The following is a 21,599-nucleotide window of genomic DNA, read 5'->3' as shown; positions in this document are numbered from 1 at the left end:
CGTAGGCTTTCACAAGTCAAAAATATTTTATTCAATAATCAGAAACCTATTTATATAATATATACCTGCTGGCTGCAGTCCTTTCAAATACTATCCATATTTGTGTTCCGAAGTCAAACATTCCCCCCAAAAGAAGGATAACTATTTAGTTATCCAATTCCCCTACACATGGGACGAGGGTCTATTTTATGCACCTTTACAATCTCTTCCATTGTTAAAGGCTTCTTTATAGTTAGTATATAGTATCAAGGTTGTTTTTAAATTGTTTGAAACAAATTCTTTTGAAATTATGAGCATTTAATATGGATATCAGGGAGCAAAACCATGCTCCCTGGTAACTTTTCAAGCTATTAAAACTTTTTTCATACAGTTTTTCCAAAATTAATTTCTGTTCGGTTTTGATTTCCAAAGGTTTATTCTTACACATGGGTATTACACATGGCTATGAAGTTCTTTCAGTTTTGTAAGCCTAAACCGCGTCTGTTTATTATGCGGCTGGGCAAGATGAAGTAGTTTACGGGTAAATTTTTTTCACGAGGTTAGATAGATTTTTTTCCAGTTGTTAAAGTCTAAACCTTTTTCAGTTTTTTTCCATTTTTTTTTCATTTTTTAATACTGTACATTTTAAAATATGGTAAATTTATGATGTTATTTATTTATTTACGTGGAACAGTTACATATGCAAACACACCCAAACATATCAGACAGACAACACACACAAACACACACAATTAGTCTCCTTTAAAGAGAGTCTTTCAGAGAGGAAGTCAACCAGATTCTAAAACAAAACAAAAAAAAATAGAAAAACGTCCAAAAATACGAATAAAATAAAACTAAAAATAAGAAGGAAAAATCGGAAATGCAGTAACACAAAGAGATGAAATTAGGAAAGGACGTAGTACGGCGTTTGTCAGAGACAAGTCCTTTCCCCCAGTCCACGGATGAGGGAGTAAAATGAAAAAGTAGCAGAAAAAAACAGAAAGATAGGGAAAAAAGACTTCGACGAAAGAAAAGATGTTAATATAACTGGGTACGAACGCGGTACTTTATTTTGACAAGGGGAGAGTAAACTGAAGACAGTTACATGGCAAAATTTTGGAAGAAGTCGTATGGCACTAGAAAAACAGTTTTAGACGAAAGTCAACTGTTTAGAAAAAAAAATTGCTGATCAAACTGTATTTTTGAAATTATCAGAAAAATACATTGAGACTGCCGAAGGTAGGCAGACCACCATTTTTATTCCACCATTTTGATCATTTTGGCAGACCACCAAAATGATAGGGCCTGGTGAAAAGAGCATTATTTCAGCAAATTTTCTATAACTTAATACATCATGACTCACCTGAGCAGTAGAGCGCCGTCTAGGAGCGGTTGAATTTCTATCAATTAGAGATGGTGATGCTTTGCCAGTAGGTAAGCCAATGACAGAACTGGGCCTTTTGCTTCGAGGTAAGGTCAAAGTGTGCTGAAATTGAGAAAGTACTGGATCACTGAGGATCGGGTCCACCTCTCCTGATTCTTCTTCAGCTCTTTTTTGCCTCTTCTCTGCTTCTCTTTTTACCGTCCGCACAGTTCGTGCTTCAATATTACGGTCTCTATATGGAAGAGTTGTCACTCTTGAGCCATCACTGCACTCGTCTTGCGTCTAAATTCAAACAAAGTTGGTTATCAACATTTATCAAGAGCCACGTCCTGTAGTAACGCAGTGAGTTTGAACTTAAATTGTAATACATAATAACATATATATATATATATATAGATATATATATATATATATATATATATATATATATACATATATATATATATATATATATATATATATATATATATATATATATATATATATATATATATATATATATATATATATATATATATATATTAGAAGAGCAAAGACACGTGGTTGGAAGACATGTGACACCGAGCATGTGAGTAAGTCAAAAATGAAAATGAAAAGCAGACACACGCGGTCAGAAGACATGCGACACCAAACATGTGAGCGAGTCAATGAAAATCAGCCTGGACAGCGAGAATCAAAACCAAGTCGATATGTTTTTCATAATGACGAAAGATAAGCTGAGGTAAAACGAACCAAACAAACTGAAAATATTAGCGATAATGATTGGGTTTTGGATTTTGACATGGATAATGTCATCAATACCTAACATACCTTTGAAAATTAAAAATATGGACTAGATAAATCGTTGGAAGAAAAAGAAGTTTTTGTCTTACCACCTGGACAATTAAAAGAAGCAAAGGTTCGGCGATATATCTCTCATAATGACAGAAGACAAGCCAAGGCAAAAGAAGAAGTTTCTATTCCACCACCTGAACAATTAAAAGAAACAAAGGTGTTCGTCAATGCCTCCCATACCTTAACCAAAAACCTGGACTAGATAAATTGTTGGTAGAAAAAGAAATTTTTGACCCACCACCTGAACAATTAAAAGAAACAAAAGTTCGGCGATATGTCTCTAATAATGACAAAAGACAAGCCAAGGCAAAAGAAGAAGTTTCGATCCCATCGCCTGAACAATTAAAAGAAACAAAGGTTCAGCGATATGTCTCTCATAATGACAAAAGACAAGCCAATGCAAAAGAAGAAGTTTCTATCCCACCGCCTGAACAATTAAAAGAAACAAAGGTGTTCGTCAATGCCTGCCATACCTTTGAAAATCAAAAACCTGGACTAGATAAGTCGTTGAAAGAAAAAGCAGTTTTTGTCCCACCACCTGAACAATTAAAAGAAACAATGGTTCGGCGTTATGTCTCTCATAATGACAGAAGACAAGCCAAGGCAAAAAGTTAAAGGTCCAATAAAAAATGTAAATTTACAAGAGCTCCACTTCTAACTTAAGGTCTATTTAAACATCATGGCATCGATAAAAAGGCTCAAATTGTCTGTGTTTAGAAGACAAGCGACAGCGAGAATCTATATATAGAAATATGTTGCTTGCCGAGTACTGTATGTCAATAAAACCTTTTTAAAATCCAAGAATATTCGAAACGAATATCTACGACAAGAATAGATGGTATTTAACACTGTAAATATTGAAAAATCGGAACATAGGAAAAATTAACGTTTTAGAGTTTGTCCTGTAGCGGTACAGTGGGTTTTATCTCAGCTTGGTAATAGAAAATCCATAGATCGAACTTCGCTACATAAACACACTGCATGATCGACACAGAAACCATAGTAGCCAGGATGCGTCGTTAATCCGATTAATTAGTTACTTTTCAAAAGCCAAGAACATGTACTAATAGAATAAAAAAATTAGCCGCATTTAAATTAGCATTTCTGTGACACGACAAGGAAGCATGCCGTTTTATTTTCGACACAACGGGATTCTGATTTATAAAATCCCGGTCATGATGGCCGGGATTCGGACATCATGCCGATAATTTGTTATTTTTGACGAAAACAATAAGGTCCCTTGTGTTCTGTGTCGACATAGAAATTGTTAGTTCAAGCGGCAAACTCATAATATAAGGCCGACTGATGAGATTTGTTTTTCTTTTTCTTTTTTTAAACTCTTTGGAAGGACTGTAACTGTTTTGTTATGCTTTGCGGAAAGGCATACGTCGGTAAATCCAGTTTCAAATAAAGTATGGCATTTCTATTAAAGAATAGAAATATTTGCAGTTCTAGAGGGAATATAAATTTTTACTAAGGAATAAGTAGCCTTGACTGTCTCTCTAAGCACAAAAACGGATTCAAAGAAGCCATTTTTTTTTATTAAACAGTATTATATCTCTAATAAAAGTATTATTAGAGTATCTATTTATATTTAGTCTGTTTTGTATTTATTTCATATTTTTAGATTCATTTTATTTATTAAGTATTTATTTTTAGAACATTTTTTGGAATATTTACTAAAGCATTATTAGAGTATTATGCCTCTAATATTATATATAACACTCTAATAAACATTATTATATTTAGTATCTCATAAAGAGCATTTTAATGGAAGTTTCTGCTGCGGCCATTTCAAGTCCCTCATAAAGGATATTGACTGAGTTGTCAATACTTATCAAGTGTCCAAATAATGCATACCCAAAGAAATAGTGATAATTTAATTGTAATGCTCAGAATAAACTTCAAAAGTTAATTATTTTTACCGATACATTTAGGATTTCTCCCATCCACCAATTTTTAAATATACTTTCATGTGAGTTACGGGTTACCCACTACTCAGTGGCGGCTGTGGCCACTCTTGCGCCTGCGGCTAAATCTTGATTAGCGCCCCCTCCCCATGTCTCCCAGTAAATTTCCAGGCCAAATTTTTACAAATTTTATTTATTAACAAAATTATTTTCAATTTGTTTATTGATTAATAATTTATTTTTTCATTTAATTTTTAAATTAATGAATTATTATTATTGAATCAATTATTATTCCATCAATCGTTTTAATTTATTAATTGTTATTTTATTTTAAATTTAATTAAATTAAATTTTAGTTATTAACAAAATTATTTTCAATTTGTTTATTAATTAATAATTTATTTTTTCATTTAATTTTTAAATTACTGAATTATTATTATTTAATTAATTATTATTCCATCAATTATTTTAATTTATTAATCGCACCCTCTAATTTATTTTAATAAAAATAAAATTTCAAAAACTAAAAAAAGATCATAACCGTTAGATTATTTACTTGAAATTTTGCGGCTCTAAAATTTCTACGCCCGCGGCGTAACATTTACAAGTGACTGCTCGTTTAAGCTGCATATAGACAATATTGTGCACAAAGATCACTACTCAATCCACAGTTTAACAAGCATGCACAGGTTAGGCTTCTCTGATCGTCAGCTCCTGCTGGCGCATAAAACCCACATCAGGCCTTTCCTCGAGTATTGCTGTCCTGTTTGGGGTCCCCAAACTCAGAACTCAGCTTACATGGCAGATGAACTGGAGCACGTTCGAAAACGCGCTAATAGGATAATACTCGGACCCAGTTTCAGCAGTTACAAAAGTGCCCTTGAGCTCTTGAATTTCCCCACCTTATTCGATCGAAGACATGAGCCAATAATGAAATTGGGAAAATCACTATTAACAAACGAGAAGCACAAATCCATCACCCTCCACATCAACCAGCAGACATACAAGACATTACAACAAACTAGAACCAGTCAAGTGCCGTACAAACAGATTCGCAAACTCCTTTGTACCACATTTCGCAAGTGTATCTAACTAGTGACCATTTTGTGATTGTAAAAATTGTTACAAAGGAGTGGCTACCAAAAGAAAATTTGGTTGGCCAGGGATTAAAGTGTGTAAAAAATTAAAATACTTTTAAATATTTATAAAAAAAAACACTTTATTTGAAAAAATATTATTTGATTGAAGAAAAACTCCTCCTATCTGTATTTTCTATGCATTGTATGCACTGTTCTAAGTGGCAAAGTTAACAATCTATTAATTATCTGCTTTTATCCAAGTGCTATATAGGATTGGGGATGAATCATCCAGCCCTTCATGTGATTTCTCTAATATTTTTATGGGTACCTCCTAGACACTAGGATAACTATGGCGGACCTCATAGCTGCACAATAAAAACATGCTGCACAATAATAACATGCATGCACGACAAACATGCTGCACAATTATATGCAGCATGCACTTCTGCTGCATATTCGTTTTACTATCCAGGCTGGGAGTGTTCCAGCACCAGTCGTATTTCAAATCTAAGGAAATGATCGTTTTACTAATCACTCGATTATTTTTTATTAATGTTAGAATATTTCGTAAGAGCATTTAACAAGTTAATTGAAATTTGCAACATATTTCGTAAGTGTATGTAATTAGTGACCATTTTGTGATTATAATAAAAGTAGCGTAATTTAGCGTTCACTTTTGAGTGCTACGATAGCTATTTCAATAAACGAATACGAATAAACTAATATAATATGTTATAAGTAGTATCTAATAAAACTTTTACTTTTCAGGTGGTGACAAACCGAGATACTCAAGAAAAATTGTTATGTATAGCCTATGTGTTTGAAGTTTCCTCATCGGAACATGGTGCACAACATCATATCTACCGACTTGTCAAGGAATGAGAGTTTTAGACCCCACCCCTTTTTAGGACTATGTATTGTTGCTGTAGTGTGTACCTTTTAATAATCGGGATCCCAGCCACCCCCTACTAGGGACATCTAACTGCTGTGACCATTTTGTGATTGTAAAAGTACCGTAATTTAGCGTTCACTTTTGAGTGCTACGATAGCTATTGCAATAAACGAATACGAATAACCTATTATAATATGTTATAAGTAGTATCTTAGTACAGAAGGACCTTAGTAGTCAAGAAGCGTCATTAATCTAACAGAGTACAATATTACTGTAAAAGCTGTTACAAAAAGCCTTTGCAAAAAGAAAAACGGGTGAGACACAAGATAGCAAATTTTACCTTTTTTGGAAGTGGAACTAGCAAATTAGAAGGTCTTGCTTGGCCCATATTTGCATACAATTCGTCGGACTCGATAAATTTGGACTGGTGACCCTCTGGACCAGAAAAGTGCCTATATCTGGCGGGAGATCCATGATCAACTGTTTTTGAAGTATCTAGATCTGTTTCTTGCCAGATATTATGAGGTAGTCTTCTAGCTGGCACAGGCCCTGCTCCTAAAAAACAATTAAATTGCAAATAAATAAAGCGAAGCAGGATAATGAAGTAATTGACTGACCATATTTCAAACAGTAGGCTGTACTAATAGTCTGGTTCAATCCCACTTTCTAAGGCTATAAGAAGAAAAAGGTCAAGATAGCTAGGGCAAGTTCTGCAGATGAAGGATGTCAGATTGTTCTCTTTAGCCAACCCTCTAGGGCTTATCTAAAAGCAGGCCGTCCTCGGTTGATGATGAAGGATATCGTACGGAAAGGTTGAAGAGAAATGGGAACTTCCTGGGAGGGTGTAAAGAGGGAGGCTTTGAATAGATAGGTATTGAGGAGCAGCGTGTGTAGCGGTGTTGGCATCAGGCGGCTTGGTGCTGCAGTGAGTTCTTAGTAGTAGAAGTACTTGTGAGGAATCCGAGGGCTAGAAACAAAATTTCAAGCTCTTAAAAAAAAAACACTTTTTATTTTTACTAATTTACGCTTTAATATTTTTTAACATAATTTACCTTTAAGGGTAATTTATAATATATGATTTTTCCAAGATCCTAAGCTCAGGAATGAAATTCCAAGATGTTGGGGAATACCCCAAGGAATAGTAGCAGTAATCAGGAAAGAAAAATCTGCTTTACTGATAAATGTCACAAAGTTAAAACTCTTATATATATTTAAAAACTCTATATATTTACAAACTCTTGTACATGTTCTGTTGTCAACATAGAATACCATTTTATTAATAAAACAGCTTTTTTTTCTTCCCAATTTTTATTAGCATTCAATCCGCCATCTACACGCTTACTTCAATTAATTACACACCTGCACTATCTACAAACGTTTGGCGCAATTGTATATTGGTACTGTTTTGCATTTGTATGTACTACTTGGCATATTGGTACTATTTAAAATGCTTTTTTTTATAGAACACTTGAACGGTTGAATTACCCAAACAAAAAAAATATTAACCATTTTTCCTTTAGGAGTTAAATAACGTACTACTGTACAACATACTTATAGAAAAGCATTATTAATTATTATAATTAATGTTAACGTAGTAATCTATTAAAAAAAGATACTACCATATGAGCCTTAATGACATATGAACATCTGCTGTTTAACTCAAGATCGACTCCGTATTTTGAAGACAAACAAACGGGACAAGAACATCAAAAAAGGTTTAAAAACAGTCATATACTTAAAAATGGCAAAGGGATGTACCAGATTTCCACAAATATATATATATATATATATATATATATATATATATATATATATATATATATATATATATATATATATATATATATATATATATATATATATATATATATATATATATATATATATATATATATATATATATATATATAATAAAATTTTTTTTAAATATATTTTAAAAATAAATTTTAAAAATATATATTTAAAAAAACATATATTTTTAAAATTATTGGGATTTTTTTTAAAATTAGCCACATGGTAAAGATGAATTCTATAATTGTTTAGTTCATTCAGGTTTTTTGCAATGTGTTATTTGTGATTTGGTAAAATTTATTATATTTAGTTTACCTATTGTTGCTAAAAAGAGGGATATATTAACAGGATAAGCTTGTTTTGGTGTTACTTGGTTGTTTTACATTTGCTGGTTTTTTTTTCTTTCATAGGAATGTATTTTGAGGGGTGGTACCTGACACGGGGATGCCATGGATATTCTGTGGTAGCCACAACACTTGGCTGGGTAGAGAATTTAAAGTGGCGAAACCCTATATAGGCCAGTGTATTCTCCTGATGAGCCCTTGTGTTGGGTTGTTGCCTCTGAATTATTTGTCTTTATTATTTTTTCTATTGTTTGGTAAATGACGACTTATACTTATTGACGACATGACTGCCTGTTCATGGATTATTCTTTATGGTTGATTGTGTATGGCTATGCTGTTTGACCTATGTGATTGTATGGATGAGTAGGGTTAAGGCCTCATTCAAGTGCTGGTCTATATTAATCACTAATTTAGGAAAACAGTCTTCCTTTTCTCCTTCTGTCTCTCTCTTTTTTTTCTTTTTTTTGTGTTTGTGCTGTTGCATTGGTGATTTCTCTTTTCATGATATATATATATATATATATATATATATATATATATATATATATATATATATATATATATATATATATATATATATATATATATATATATATATATATATATATATATATATATATATATATATATATATATATATATATACTAGCTGTTGGTGGGGCCCCAACACCTAGTCGGTGGGGGCACTTCACGCCCCCCCAAGCCCCCCCGCGCGCGTAAGTCGTTACGCGCCATATTAGTTACGCGCCATTGTAGTTGTGTCCCTGTGTCCCACCTGCGAATATAGATATATATATATATTTATATTTTTAACTACGTAAAACTTGCGAATATACAACATTCTTCGCTGTCCCATTGTCTGTACATATAAATAGATTGTCAGGTTTACCGACTCTTGAACATGCAACATATAATTGTCCATGGGAAAAACAATCCGTATTCAGATCTATACCTCATTATTCTAATGATTGCACTTGAGCTTTGTTGATGGTGATTGCTAATCAAACATTCCCTGTGTCCCCATCGTCATTTATATATACCCCCTGTGCCCCCCGGCGTCCCCGTTGTAGTTGTGTCCCTGTGTCCCAGTCGTCATTTATAGTCGACAAACATGACGTCAGTCGACACACAAACATGACGTCAGTCGACACACACGTCCCAATCGTCATTTGTGTCCCGGTGTCCCAGTCTGTAATTTGTCTTTGAGTTTCCCGGTCGTCATTTATATTCCCTGTGTCCCGGTCTGTATATACATTCGTTTTTGAATTGGAATATGATGAAATAATTTTTTTGTTTTTTTCCTTTTTAGTTTTTTTTGGTTTTTACCTATTTTTTAGCTTTTTCTTTTTTTTTTCTTTTTAGTTTTTTTTTTTATTTTTTTTTTTTTTTTAGTTTTCTTCCCCTCCTTTATTTTTCAGTTTTTTCCTTTTTTTCTTTTTTTTTCTTTTTCAGTTTTTAGTTTTTTTTATTAGTTTTTAGTTTTTTTTCTTTTTAGTTTTTTTGCTGTTTTTACCCTTTTTTAGTTTTATTTTTATTTCTTTTTTTTCTGTTTTAGTTTTTAGTTTTTTACCCTTTTTTAGTTTTTCAGCTTTTTTAGTTATTTTAGTAGTTTTTACCTGTTTTTTAGTTTGTTTTTCTTTTTTAGTTTTTTTTCTTCTTTTGTATTAATGCTAAAGGCAAGGTTCGAACCTGGAACCTCTCGGACCTAGAACCTGGAACATAACGCTTTACCAGCTCAGCTACTTCAGCTTGAATACATTTACCTTTTTTAGTTTTTTTTATTTTTATTTTTTTTTTAGTTTTCTTTTTCTCCTTTATTTGTCAGTTTTTTTTTCCTTTTTTTAGTTTTTTTTTTCTCTTTCAGTTTTAGTTTTTTTATTAGTTTTTAGTTTTTTTTTGTCTTTTTAGTTTTTTTTGTAGTTTTTACCTTTTTTTAGTTTTTTTTTACTTTTTTAGTTTTTTACCCTTTTTAGTTTTTTTAGTTTTTTATCTTTTTTAGTTTTTTAGCTTTTTTATATTTTTTAGTATTTTCTTTTTAGTTTTTTTGTAGTTTTTATCTTTTTTAGTTTTTTTTCTTCTTTAACGACGCTTCTTGGCTACTAAGGTCCCTGCGTCGGCCCTGTAGTGCATTCCTGCAGCATGGTTCGATCTCTGGGTCCCGTATTACCACGCTAAGGTCAAACCCACTGCGCCAACACAGGTAGTTATATAACTGAGCTACTTCGGCTTGAATACATTCGTTTCTGAATTGGTATGTGATGAAATAATTCAGACGTCACATGCGGACAGTGACGTCACTCGACACACACACACACACACAGACAACTAACACAAAGTAGAAACAATAGGGATTTTTTTTTTCCAAGACAGTGGAATTGTTAACCTCTCTTCTGAAACATTGGACCCCAAGAAATCAAAACGCTGGAAAAAGGTCCAAAATTCTCTTTTCTACCGAAAGAAGTTCCTGTGACAGATATAGTTTCCTCTAATTCCACTGTCTTGGAAAAAAAATTTCCCTGCTGTTTCTACTTTGTGTTTGTTTGATATGGAAAGGCAGTGTGGTCGCGTGGTCTTCGTCGCTATTTTTGACTGGCAATAAATTTCTGAAATTCTGAACAGGTCTAGCTCAAAAGGTCTGAAGTTAATCAAAAAGTCAGTACGATATTTATTTCTTAATTGTGACGTTCCAAGTCGCAATTTTCATGTTATTCAAGTCACTGAAATTGCTTCAAGAAAATCAATGAGTCCAGGGCAGTCCAGGATTGCCCTGGAATCTTGAAACTTCTACTTCAAAAGTGTCTAAGCCTCTTCTTCAAAAGTCTAAGCGCCTAAATTCTTCAAAATGCTACACAAAGTGCCTACGCCGGCTTAGAACTGGACAGCGAGAGATCTCAGACAGCATAAAAAACTTAGAAGATTTCTTTGTCATAATGAGTCTCCCTGTTACGCTCTGTCTTACTCCCTTACTATCAACTTACTCTCTGTCTATGTAACCCTTTCTTCCAAATAGGGAACCAAGTGGACACCGAAAACAAATGAACTGAAGTATCAAGTGTTAGAATGTGTTCTGCGAACATTAATTAAAAAAATATCACCTAACGCCTATTGAAATACCAGCATTCGAAACCAGTAGATGGCTGGGCATATCAACCAAAGGGTATACTTGACAAACGAAAGAGAACGTTTTTTTCATGCCTTTATATTTTTTACTAACTTTCTTTCTTTTTCAACTTCAGTCTAAGTTGTATTTTTTACAATACCTGAAACTCCAGTAGGTCCAGGTCTTCTTTCCAGCTTAAGAGCATTACTCCTTTCAACCAATCTGTGAATCTGATCTCCTAATTCTGCCCTTCTTGCTTGTAGCTCTTCAACATGATGTTGAACTCGGTTCAACTCATCTTCAAGCCATAATGCTTCTGGCGTTGGTGGGTAGTTGTAGATCCCTTGTGGGTATAGGCTAACTGCTGGTACAGATTTGCCATCTCTCTCTCTAGCCGACTCGTCTCATGGGCAGTTTCTTCCAACTTCTACGATAAATTCAACAAGTAAAATCAAAAAAAGTAAATCGAATTCCACATTAAACAAATACACACTTCTCAGAGTAGTCTCCAGTTGCTAATTAAAAAAATTAAACTATTTCTGAGGCAGTTACCTTGTAGATAAATACGCTAAGCAAATGACGATAAATTTGGTAAAATGACGATAAATGACATAAAATGACAATAAACATGGCTCTAATTTTGCCTCAGAATTCTTCTCGATGAAAATCTATCAGATTCAGTTACCAGTAGATAAATACGCTAAACAAATGACAATAAATCTGTTAAAATGAATTTTGATTAGCGTCACCCCCTTCCCTGTATCCCAAAAACTCTCATGCCAAATTTTAACAAAAATTTTCATTTATTAACAAAATTATTTTCATTGGATAAATTAATTAATGAACTATTGTTTTATAATTATTTTAATTTATTGTTATTTTCTAATTATTTTTAAAGTGATATTTATTTTACTAATTAATTTACAATTCGCTAATTACTTTCATTTATTAGTAGCGCCCTCTTTATATTACGAAAAAATTACAAAATGATTATCATCGTTAGATAATTTATTGGAAATTTTACACCCGTAAAATTTCTGCACCCGGGACAAGTTCTCCCTTTGCCCCCCCCCCCCACCTAAGACCACCTCTGACACATACACATACGTTGATATATTGAAAGAAATCTAACAGAAAAGGGGAGATAACAAAATTTAGTTTTAAACTGAAGCGAGCTATTTGCAAGGAATAAAAAAAAGTTTAACTCTGTAAAACCGGTTCAACAAAAATATCCGAAATTTCAGACTTTGAAAAGCTTCCAAAACAGCGCCATTCTTCCTTGTCAATCATGTTTTTGTAACGGTCACATTTTCACACTAAACATTTATAGGTCATTAGTGTGAACTTAGTTGTTTATTTTAATAATTATTCCTGTCGGCGAACCATATAGGGCCAAGCGAAAAGCAGATGAATCAGGTTGGAGGAGATCGTAAGGAAAGAATTAAGGGAAACTGGAATTTTTTGGGAGGGGGTAAAAACAGAGTCTTTCAATGAATTGGGATGGAGGAGGAGTACATGTAGCGATGTTGGTCTTAGGTTGCTTTGTGCTCCACTGAGTCGTTAGTAGTAGTCATATATAGACAGCAATTGCATTGTCAAGCAGAAGATTAATAACATGTGTAACATCAAAATGTTCTTCATTTCCAGTCTCTCTATCCATACGAGATCCCTCAGACTTAAGGTCCGTTCATGTGATACACATTTTTTCGGAGTTGGGGAGGGGGCTTTGTCCCAACCCCAAGGACATATCACCAGACTCCCCACCCCACTATGGCTGGCATGCTAGCACCCACTGTCTCAAGGAGCCTTTCCTAGAATTAAAAGTATTTATAGACAGGTAAAATGAGATGTTCTGGTGTGCAACTGTGAAAACGCGCAGTTGAGTACAATTTTTATGTATTTGCGACGAACTTTCTAAAAATTAAGTTATAATTAAATCTGTTATAAAAACACAAAAATTATACAAATATTAATATAAAAATACAAATATATGATAGGGATAACAAAAAAATTTGGATTGAAGGTAATCATAGGATTTCAAAGATCTTTGGAAACCCATCCTCCCCCCCCCCCCAACGGCTCAATTTTTAAATACTATTCCTGTAGGTATTGCAGAACTATTATTATTATCCATTTAATTTATTTTGGTTGACTTTTAGAGAATTCACACTCATACCGTTTTTAGTCAGTTCATTTACTCGTTTCAAGTCATTTCTATTTGTATTCATATTTACTAATTCATTTTAGTTTACTTTATATATTTCAAGCTTTACTGTTTTTCATAGTCGGCTCATTTACTCTTTCCAATTTATTTCAATTTTTATTCGCATTAAGTCATTGATTTTAATTTACCTTACTTATTCGTTTTACTCATTTATTCATTTCGATTTATTCGTTTCAATTTTTAGTTGATTCACTTATTCCTTTTCAGCTTTATCGTTTTCTTAGTCAATTCAAAAACATCATGTATTTGAGTAAATGATCCAGTCTTTGTAAGTTGTTACAACATTTTATAACCAAAATTTGCTAAGACGTTTGACTTTCTTTCAAACTATTGTAGTGCTGTTAATTGCATGACAACGTTAAATTAATTAGTTAAAATACTAATAATGTTTTTATTTTTTATTTAATATGTGGCATTAATTTTTTAATTAATTTTTTAATTTAATTATTTTTAAATTTTTATATTTAATTAAATTATTTAATTAAATTTAATTTAATGATTTAATTATTTTTATATTTACTATGTGGCAGAAAACCATATGTTTCTTTTCTGTTTTTTGAAGTACGGTAATATCAGGGCATAATGGGGCAAAAAAAAAAATACAGAAATCAGGGAACTTTGGTTGAATGTTTCCTTCTCCAACTTTCGATCAAAAAAAGAAAAAAAAAACACTACAACACTAAAAAATACACTACAGGATCTAGGCTAGATCCTGACTAGCAGGATCTAATACAGACTAGCAGGATCTAGTCTGTCCTGCTCAAAGTTGTCAGGACGAATCGCTTATTTATTCCACCTTACGAGGAAGGTAAATTACCTTATGATGTAAATGTTACCTTATGAGGCAGGTTTGATTTTTATTACTAGATTAAATAAAAAAAAACAAAGTTTTTTCAACTGAAAGTAAGGAGCAATAATGATTTCTGTAAAAAATACAGAAATCAGGGAACTTTGGTTGAATGTTTCCTTCTTCTCCAACTTTCGATCAAAAAAAGAAAAAAACACTACAACACTAAAAAATACACTACAGGATCTAGGCTGTCTGTCCTGCTCAAAGTTGTCAGGACGAGTCGCTCATTTATTCCACCTTACGAGAAAGATAAATTACCTTATGATGTAAATGTTACCTTATGAGGCAGGTTTGATTTTTATTACTAGATTAAATAAAAAAAACAAAGTTTTTTCAACTGAAAGTAAGGAGCAGCATTAAAACTTAAAACGAACAGAACTTATTATGCATGTGAATGGGGTTGCCCCTCCTCAATAGCTCACTCTTTACGCTAAAGTTTTTTAGTACTTTAAAAAAAGCTTATTGTTCTGATTAAACGGCCGTTGTGTTTCAGGAGCTATTCTTAAAGAATTGGGACAAAATTGAAACTTTAGCGCAAAGAACGAGGTGTTGAGGAGGGGGCAACCCCCTTCATATACGTAATAATTTCTGTTCGTTTTAAGTTTTAATATTGCTTCTTACTTTCAGTTGAAAAAACTTGTTTTTTATTTATTTATACATTGTTTCACAAATACTACGAGAAAATCTGGCCCCACCTCCATGGAGAAATCCACCTCCCCACGGATATATCCTCAAGACAATTCAATCTCGGTGAAAATTTACACAGGAAAATTACCCTTTGCAACTCCACGCATAAAATCGAGACAGAAAAGAGAAAGCAAGACAAATAAAAAGAATTTTGTATATGAATTTTGGCAAATTCCCCAATGAATATATTTCCCTTATTAGTTCACCTCCTGGAAACTTCCCTCCCCATGGAAAATTCCCCCGCCAAAGGAAAACAGTAGAAAATTCATCCCCATCCCCACCAGAAACTGTATGAATACTTTCCAATAACACATACTACGTGTAAACAACGGGCCTATCTTATAACTTTTCCTCTGAGGCTATAAGTCAGTGGGGGGGGGGGTCATTTTATATCCCAAGACATAGTTGTTGGGCCTTTCAACTATGATGAACAAAATGACTATCTCAAAATTTTTATAGGACAATTTTGGGAAAACAGGGGCAGGTGAGGGGGCCTAGTTGCCCTCCAATCTGTTTGGTCATCTAAAATGGGCATTAGAACTTTTAATTATCGTTCGAATAAGCCCTCTCACGATGTTCTAGGACCAATGGGTCGATACGATCACCCCTGGAAAAAAATAATAAATAGATACGCATCTCTTATCTTTCTTCTGGAAAAAAAAAAATACAAAATTCCACATTTTTGCCGATCGGAGCTTGAAACCTCTACAGCAGGTTCTCTGATACGTTAAATCTGATGTTATGATTTTTATTTAGATTCTATGGCTTTTAAGGGGGTGTTTTCTTCTTTTTTTGAAAATCAGGCAAATTTCTCAGGCTTGTAGCCTTTGGTGAGTAAAACTAAACTTAATGAAATTTATATATTTGAAATTATCATAAAAATGCAATTCTTTTGATATTAAATAAAAAACCAAGTTTTTTTTTAAATGAAAGTAAGGAACGACATTAAAACTTAAAACGAACAGAAATTACTCCGTATATGAAAGGGGCTTTTCCTCCTCAACTCCCCGCTCTTTACGCTAAAGTTTGACTCTTTCTCTTAGCTCAATTTTTAAAACAGTAAGAAACTTTAGCGTAAAGAGCGGGGCGTTGAGGAGGAAAAGCCCCTTTCATATATGGAGTAATTTCTGTTCGTTTGAAGTTTTAATGTTGCTCCTTACTTTCATTTGAAAAACTTATTTTTTTTATTTAATTTCTGGATGTTTTTGAATTAATGCATGTTTTGATCTTGGCTCTCCGCACATAAATAATTAAAACGAAATTTGCATATTAATTAATTGCAATGCATCGGGAGATTTTGAGAAAAAAGGAGCAAGGGAGGAGGCCTAATTGCCCTCCAATTTTTTGATTACTTAAAAAAGCAACTACAACTTTTAATTTTTTACAAACGTTTTCATTGGTAAAAAATATACGTAACTTACGAATTAATTCGTAACTTACAAAAAACGTAGCGAACTTCTATATTCATATGTTTTTATTGCGTGTATGAAGGGGTTCAACCCTCGTCGATACCTCGTTCTCTACCCTAAAGCTTAAGTTTTGTCCCAATTCCTTAAGAATGAGCTCTGAATCACAAAGGCCGTAGAATAAATAGTTAAATTTACTAAAAATACTTTAGCGTAAAGAGTGAGGTATAACGAGGAGGTAAGCCCTTCATATGTGTAATAATTTTAGTTCATTTTACGTTTTAATGCTGCTCCTTACTTTCAGTAGAAAAAAACTTTTCATACTTATTTTTTCATTGGTTTTTAAAATAATGCAAGAAAATCCCGCGCCCCCTTCATTGAAATTATCTTCCCCCATGACAAGATTCTCCATGGAAATATCCCCCCACGTAACCCCCCCCCTACACCAAAAAATACCCCTGAAAACATCTATACACTTCCCAGTAATCATTACTATATGTAAACACAGGTCAAAATTTGTAACTTGCAGCCGCTATTAGGTTTTTCAACTATGGTGAATAAAATGTCTATCTCAGAATTTTGATCCGGTGATTCTTGGGAAAAAATGAGCGTGGGAGGGGGCCTAGGTGCCCTCCAATTTTGGTCACTTAAAAAGGGCACTAGCACTTTCAATTTCCGTTAGAATGAGCCCTCTCGCGACATTTAGGACCACTCAGTCGATACGATCACCCCTGGGAAAAAAAAACAAACAAAAAAAAAAACAAACAAACAAAAAATAAACACGCATCCGTGATCTGTCTTCTGGCAAAAAATGCGAAATTCCACATTTTTGTAGATAGGAGCTTGAAACTTCTACAATAAGGTTCTCTGATACGCTGAATCTAATGGTGTGATTTTCGTTAAAATTGTATGTTTTTTTAGGCGGTGTTTCCCCCTATTTTCTTAAATGAGGCAAATTTTCTCAGGCTCGTAACTTTTGATGGGTATAACTGACCTTTATGAAACTTATATATTTAAAATCAACACTAAAAATGTAATTCTTTTGATGTAACTATTGGTATCAAAATTCCATTTTTTAGAGTTTCGGTTACTATTGACCCGGGTCGCTCCTTACTACAGTTCGTTACCACGAACTGTTTGATACCTATGGGTATGAAAATTCTGTTTTCTAGAGTGCCGGTTACTATTGATGTGAGTCGCTCTTTACTTATAGTTCGTTACCACGAAATGTTTGATAAAAATAAAATCCTAGGATATGAAGGCTAAAAATGAAATAAAATAACGAATAGGCAAGCTTTGGTTATAAGTTTTCTACGTTGCCCCATCCAAAAAAAAACTTACTTTGGAGGTTCTAACCAAACCTGTCTACAAGTGAAACCCCTTTTCGAGGACCCCCTTCTGTCTTGTTCTAAATTTTGAAGACAGATTAATCAGCGATTCCACCTATCTCCCATATCTATTATAATACAAAGTTGTTCCTTACAGCGTAAAAAAATTAAAATGCTAATATACGAAGGCTCCCAAACAAGGGCGCATCCGGGGGGAAAGTAGTTTACCGGGCTTGATCCTCCCCCACCTCCTCCACCAAAATAATCCGTCTGACTCGTCTAAAAATAACAAAAATGCAGAAAAACAAATTTTTTATAGGTTTTGTAAATGTTTTTTGTACCTCTCCCCCCCCCCTCAACAAAAACCCTGGATACGTTCTTGCTCCAAAAACAAGAGACTTTTAAACTTCTGATTTAATAGTTTATTTATCTTTGCCCCAAGTTTAAAACTTTTAATTAACTTAATTAATTAGATTAACTTAGATTAATACTAATTAAATTAAAAATTGGTTAATTCAAACTTACTTTTGAGCTTCTTGCCAAAAGCTCGTGCACGTGTGAGATCTCTTTTTCAATGACAGCCTGTCTTGGTCCAAATTGTGGCGATGATTTACCGATTGACTCCACATAGCTCCCAGATGTGGTTTCCCTATGTGATGAGCTAGGAAAATTACCAAATTTCCTTTCTTCTTGAAATGCATTCCTTCTTTCAAACGTATCATAGTGACTAAGCTGAGGTCTTACTGAGGTCTGAGGTCTTATTGAGGTCTGAGGTCTTACTGAGGTCTGGGGTCTTACTGAGGTCTTCTCTTCGGAAATGTATGTGTCTTCTTTCTGTCGTGTTTCTGGCATGTGAGGTAATGGAGAAGAGTGATCTCGAGGTGAAGCTTTTGAATATAGCGTCCCCAGTTTCACCATATTATCCACAAGGTTAATAAGTGGATGAACCTTGTCAAGCTTAAAAAAAGAGAGAGAAATCAAGTTTTTGGCTTAAAGGTAACAGCAAAAAAAACAGTAAGAAAAAGTAAAAGGGAATAGCAAAGCAGGAAAATAGTCACCAGTTTCACCATATTATCCACAAGGTTAATCAGTGGATGACCTTGTCAAGTTGGAAAAAAGAAAAATCAATATAATGGCCAAAAGATAACAACAAAAAAAGGAAAAAAACAATAGGGAAAAGGGGAAAAGGAATAACAAAATAGGAAAAAGTTTCCGGCTTCACAACATTATCCAGAGCTATTATCAGTGGATGAACTTTGTCAAGTTGGAGAAAAAAGATAAATCATTTACACCTTAAGAGCAAAGTGGAAAAAAATAATAATGGGATAAAAAGAAAAAAGAATAGCAAAACAGGAAGATCAAAGTGGCAAATATTATTGTTGAATACATCATAATAAGTTTAATCGTGTTAGACTTACTTAGTACAGTACCAAGGACAAACCCAGGATATTCTTTCTTGGGAGGGGGATATTTTTTCGGAGAGGGGGTTGCAACATTTTTACAAAACTCATCCAAAATTTGTTTATTGTCGTTTTATTACTTTTCTACGAGTCAGACAAAATTCCAGAGGGGAGATTCAAACCCGGTAATCCCCTACCCTGGATACAGCCTTGGTTGATATACAAGAAGGGTAACGCAAGTTACAAGGCTTGTCTATCTTCAGATCAACGTTCTGCTTTACGCTCATGTTCCCAGTTACGTCTCTGTCCATTCGATGAGTGAATGGAGACTTCCCGTGCCCAAACTTGTTCGAGAGAAACTCCACAACTTTTATTTTGCCTCAATTTTTGTATGTCATTTCCAAGGCCGTATCCAGGGGGGTTAGGAGGTTTGAACCCCACCCCCTCTGAAATGTGTGTCCGACTCGTAAAAACGTAAAAAAATGAGTATAAACAAACTGTGATGCACTTTAAGTTTTTTTAACACCCCTCTGCTCCAAAAACAATCCTTTTGCCCCCTCCCCCCAAAAAAAATTGCTGATAAGACCCCGGTCTTTTCAAAAATAGCCAAAGCCAGTCCTGCGGCTATATCCTAAAACTAATTGTCGTCGAATCAAAGTGGTTGAAGATTTAAAGTCTTGTGATGAGCGCAGGAAAATACAGGGGTCACTAGGTCCTCATCTAATGGTAAATATGATTAAATTACGTGATCAATCTATTCACTTTACGTTTTAAACAATAAATACAGCAGTTGGGTCTAAGAGCTACGAAGAAAACCCGCGGCTTGTGCGATTTTTCCTCTTAATTTAAAAAAAAGTTCCATACAATGAACTTCCTTACTCTCCTTTGTCTTCTTTTTTTTATTGTCCTATTTTTTTGTTCTGCTATCGCCCCTACCCAAGCTCAAAATCACAGTCACATCAATGATTTCTTCAGAATTGGATATCAATGCTAATGATATTCCTAAATAATCTCCCTAATTTATGCAAACAAGAATCAACCAATTCACGCCCTATTAAGGATAGAAACAGTTATGGCGCTAATGACGGAATTAAACTGAGACTTTTTAAGTCCAAAAGAAGTCCGCCGCAATACAGTATGGAAACCTGATAAGACATTAAAACTGAATTTTACTCTAGCCATGACCAAAAACAAGAAAAAAAAGAAAAAAATGACTTGATTATAAAACTCAGATAAAAATGTTGCAATTTCTTCCTTTTCTCTCGCTTTATTGTGTATTTTTTTACTTTTGCTTTTTTACTGAGTGGAGATTAAAAAAAAATGCTTTTGGCAAAAGAACACAAAAGAAATATGCATAGACAATTATTTATCTGTGGTTATTTTTTAGCGTAACTTCTACATATTAGCCTACAAATTAAAACCAAAAAAGGCAATGAAACCAGGGCAACAGCAGTAAAACAAAGACACAACTCAGCAGATGGCACTGATGACTTCTCTGAGAAAAAGCCTCAAGTTTTTAATTTAGTAAGTCTTTTACAATTTTTGAATATGCTTCAACTGCGGCAAATCCAGGGGGGGCCTGACGTAGTGGTGAATTTGTGGTTGTGACTGCTTGCTCTGGTTTGGGATGATATTTATTTTATTTGGAATTGGATTTTAATAGTTTAGTTTTTAATTATTAAGACTGTTTCTTTTTACAAACAAGGTTTCAGTTACTTCGTGCGGTCTCTGTTAGATTCTACTAATGACGCATACCACCAAAAAGTATTTAATTCAATTTAAATGTATCAATGGAATCTGTTCGTATGACCACAAAAGCCAACTGGGAGGCGAAAATCTTCATTTCGTAATAAAAAGGAGGAAAATTTTAAATCCTAACTTCTTTAGGCTATTGAAATGATATTTCAGGATTGTACTGTCACAACGGGGCTGAAAAGCATATTATTTACTTCTTTTTACTGTCAAATATTTGTTTTCATGTCTTGCTATAGCACTGAGGCGAAGAAATTGATATCATTATTTTCTTTTTTTTTTGCTGTCTGTTTTGGTTTTTTGGGTTTGCTTTTTTTACGAAGCCAGGTGGTTTTTAAAACATTGTTGTTTTATAAAGGATTTGTATAATAGAAAGTAAATGTATAAGAAGTATAAAAATTATTAATTTAAGTTTTCGATTTTGGTGAGTAATGGCTACCACTTTACTGCCTAATTTCATCTAATTAAAGCTTTGCTTTATATGACATATCACCTCATATCCTAAAACATTAAATAAAAGGCCAAACTCTTTAAAACTTTAATAAAGGTTCATATAAGTATATACTTAAAACTAAGTAAATGAGTCGAAATACTACTTACAAGGTCGGAGTAATCATTGAAGATGAATAGATTTGCTAA

General features: G+C 33.5%; 2 protein-coding genes across 2 annotated transcripts in view; both read right to left on the bottom strand.

The window, feature by feature from the left end:
- LOC136038490 (GRB10-interacting GYF protein 2-like) overlaps positions 1–11,461 on the bottom strand; it is a 147,646-nt gene extending 136,185 nt beyond the window's left edge. The window contains exon 1 of the mRNA XM_065721575.1: positions 9,254–11,461. The gene's annotated coding sequence lies outside the window, so the exon portion shown is untranslated. The remainder of the gene's footprint in view (positions 1–9,253) is intronic.
- The window catches only part of LOC136038979 (uncharacterized), a 154,615-nt gene that overhangs the window by 118,226 nt on the left and 14,790 nt on the right, over positions 1–21,599 (bottom strand). Inside the window, exons 2-6 of the mRNA XM_065722497.1 lie at positions 18,334–18,765; positions 17,964–18,087; positions 11,474–11,716; positions 6,419–6,633; positions 1,343–1,645 (exon numbers count right to left, since the gene is read on the bottom strand). Coding sequence (XP_065578569.1) covers positions 1,343–1,645; positions 6,419–6,633; positions 11,474–11,716; positions 17,964–18,087; positions 18,334–18,765 — 1,317 coding nt within the window. The remainder of the gene's footprint in view (positions 1–1,342; positions 1,646–6,418; positions 6,634–11,473; positions 11,717–17,963; positions 18,088–18,333; positions 18,766–21,599) is intronic.

This window comes from Artemia franciscana, chromosome 18 (genome assembly GCF_032884065.1).
Source record: "Artemia franciscana chromosome 18, ASM3288406v1, whole genome shotgun sequence".
NCBI lineage: Eukaryota > Metazoa > Arthropoda > Branchiopoda > Anostraca > Artemiidae > Artemia > Artemia franciscana.
This window is presented reverse-complemented; position numbering and strand designations above follow the sequence as displayed.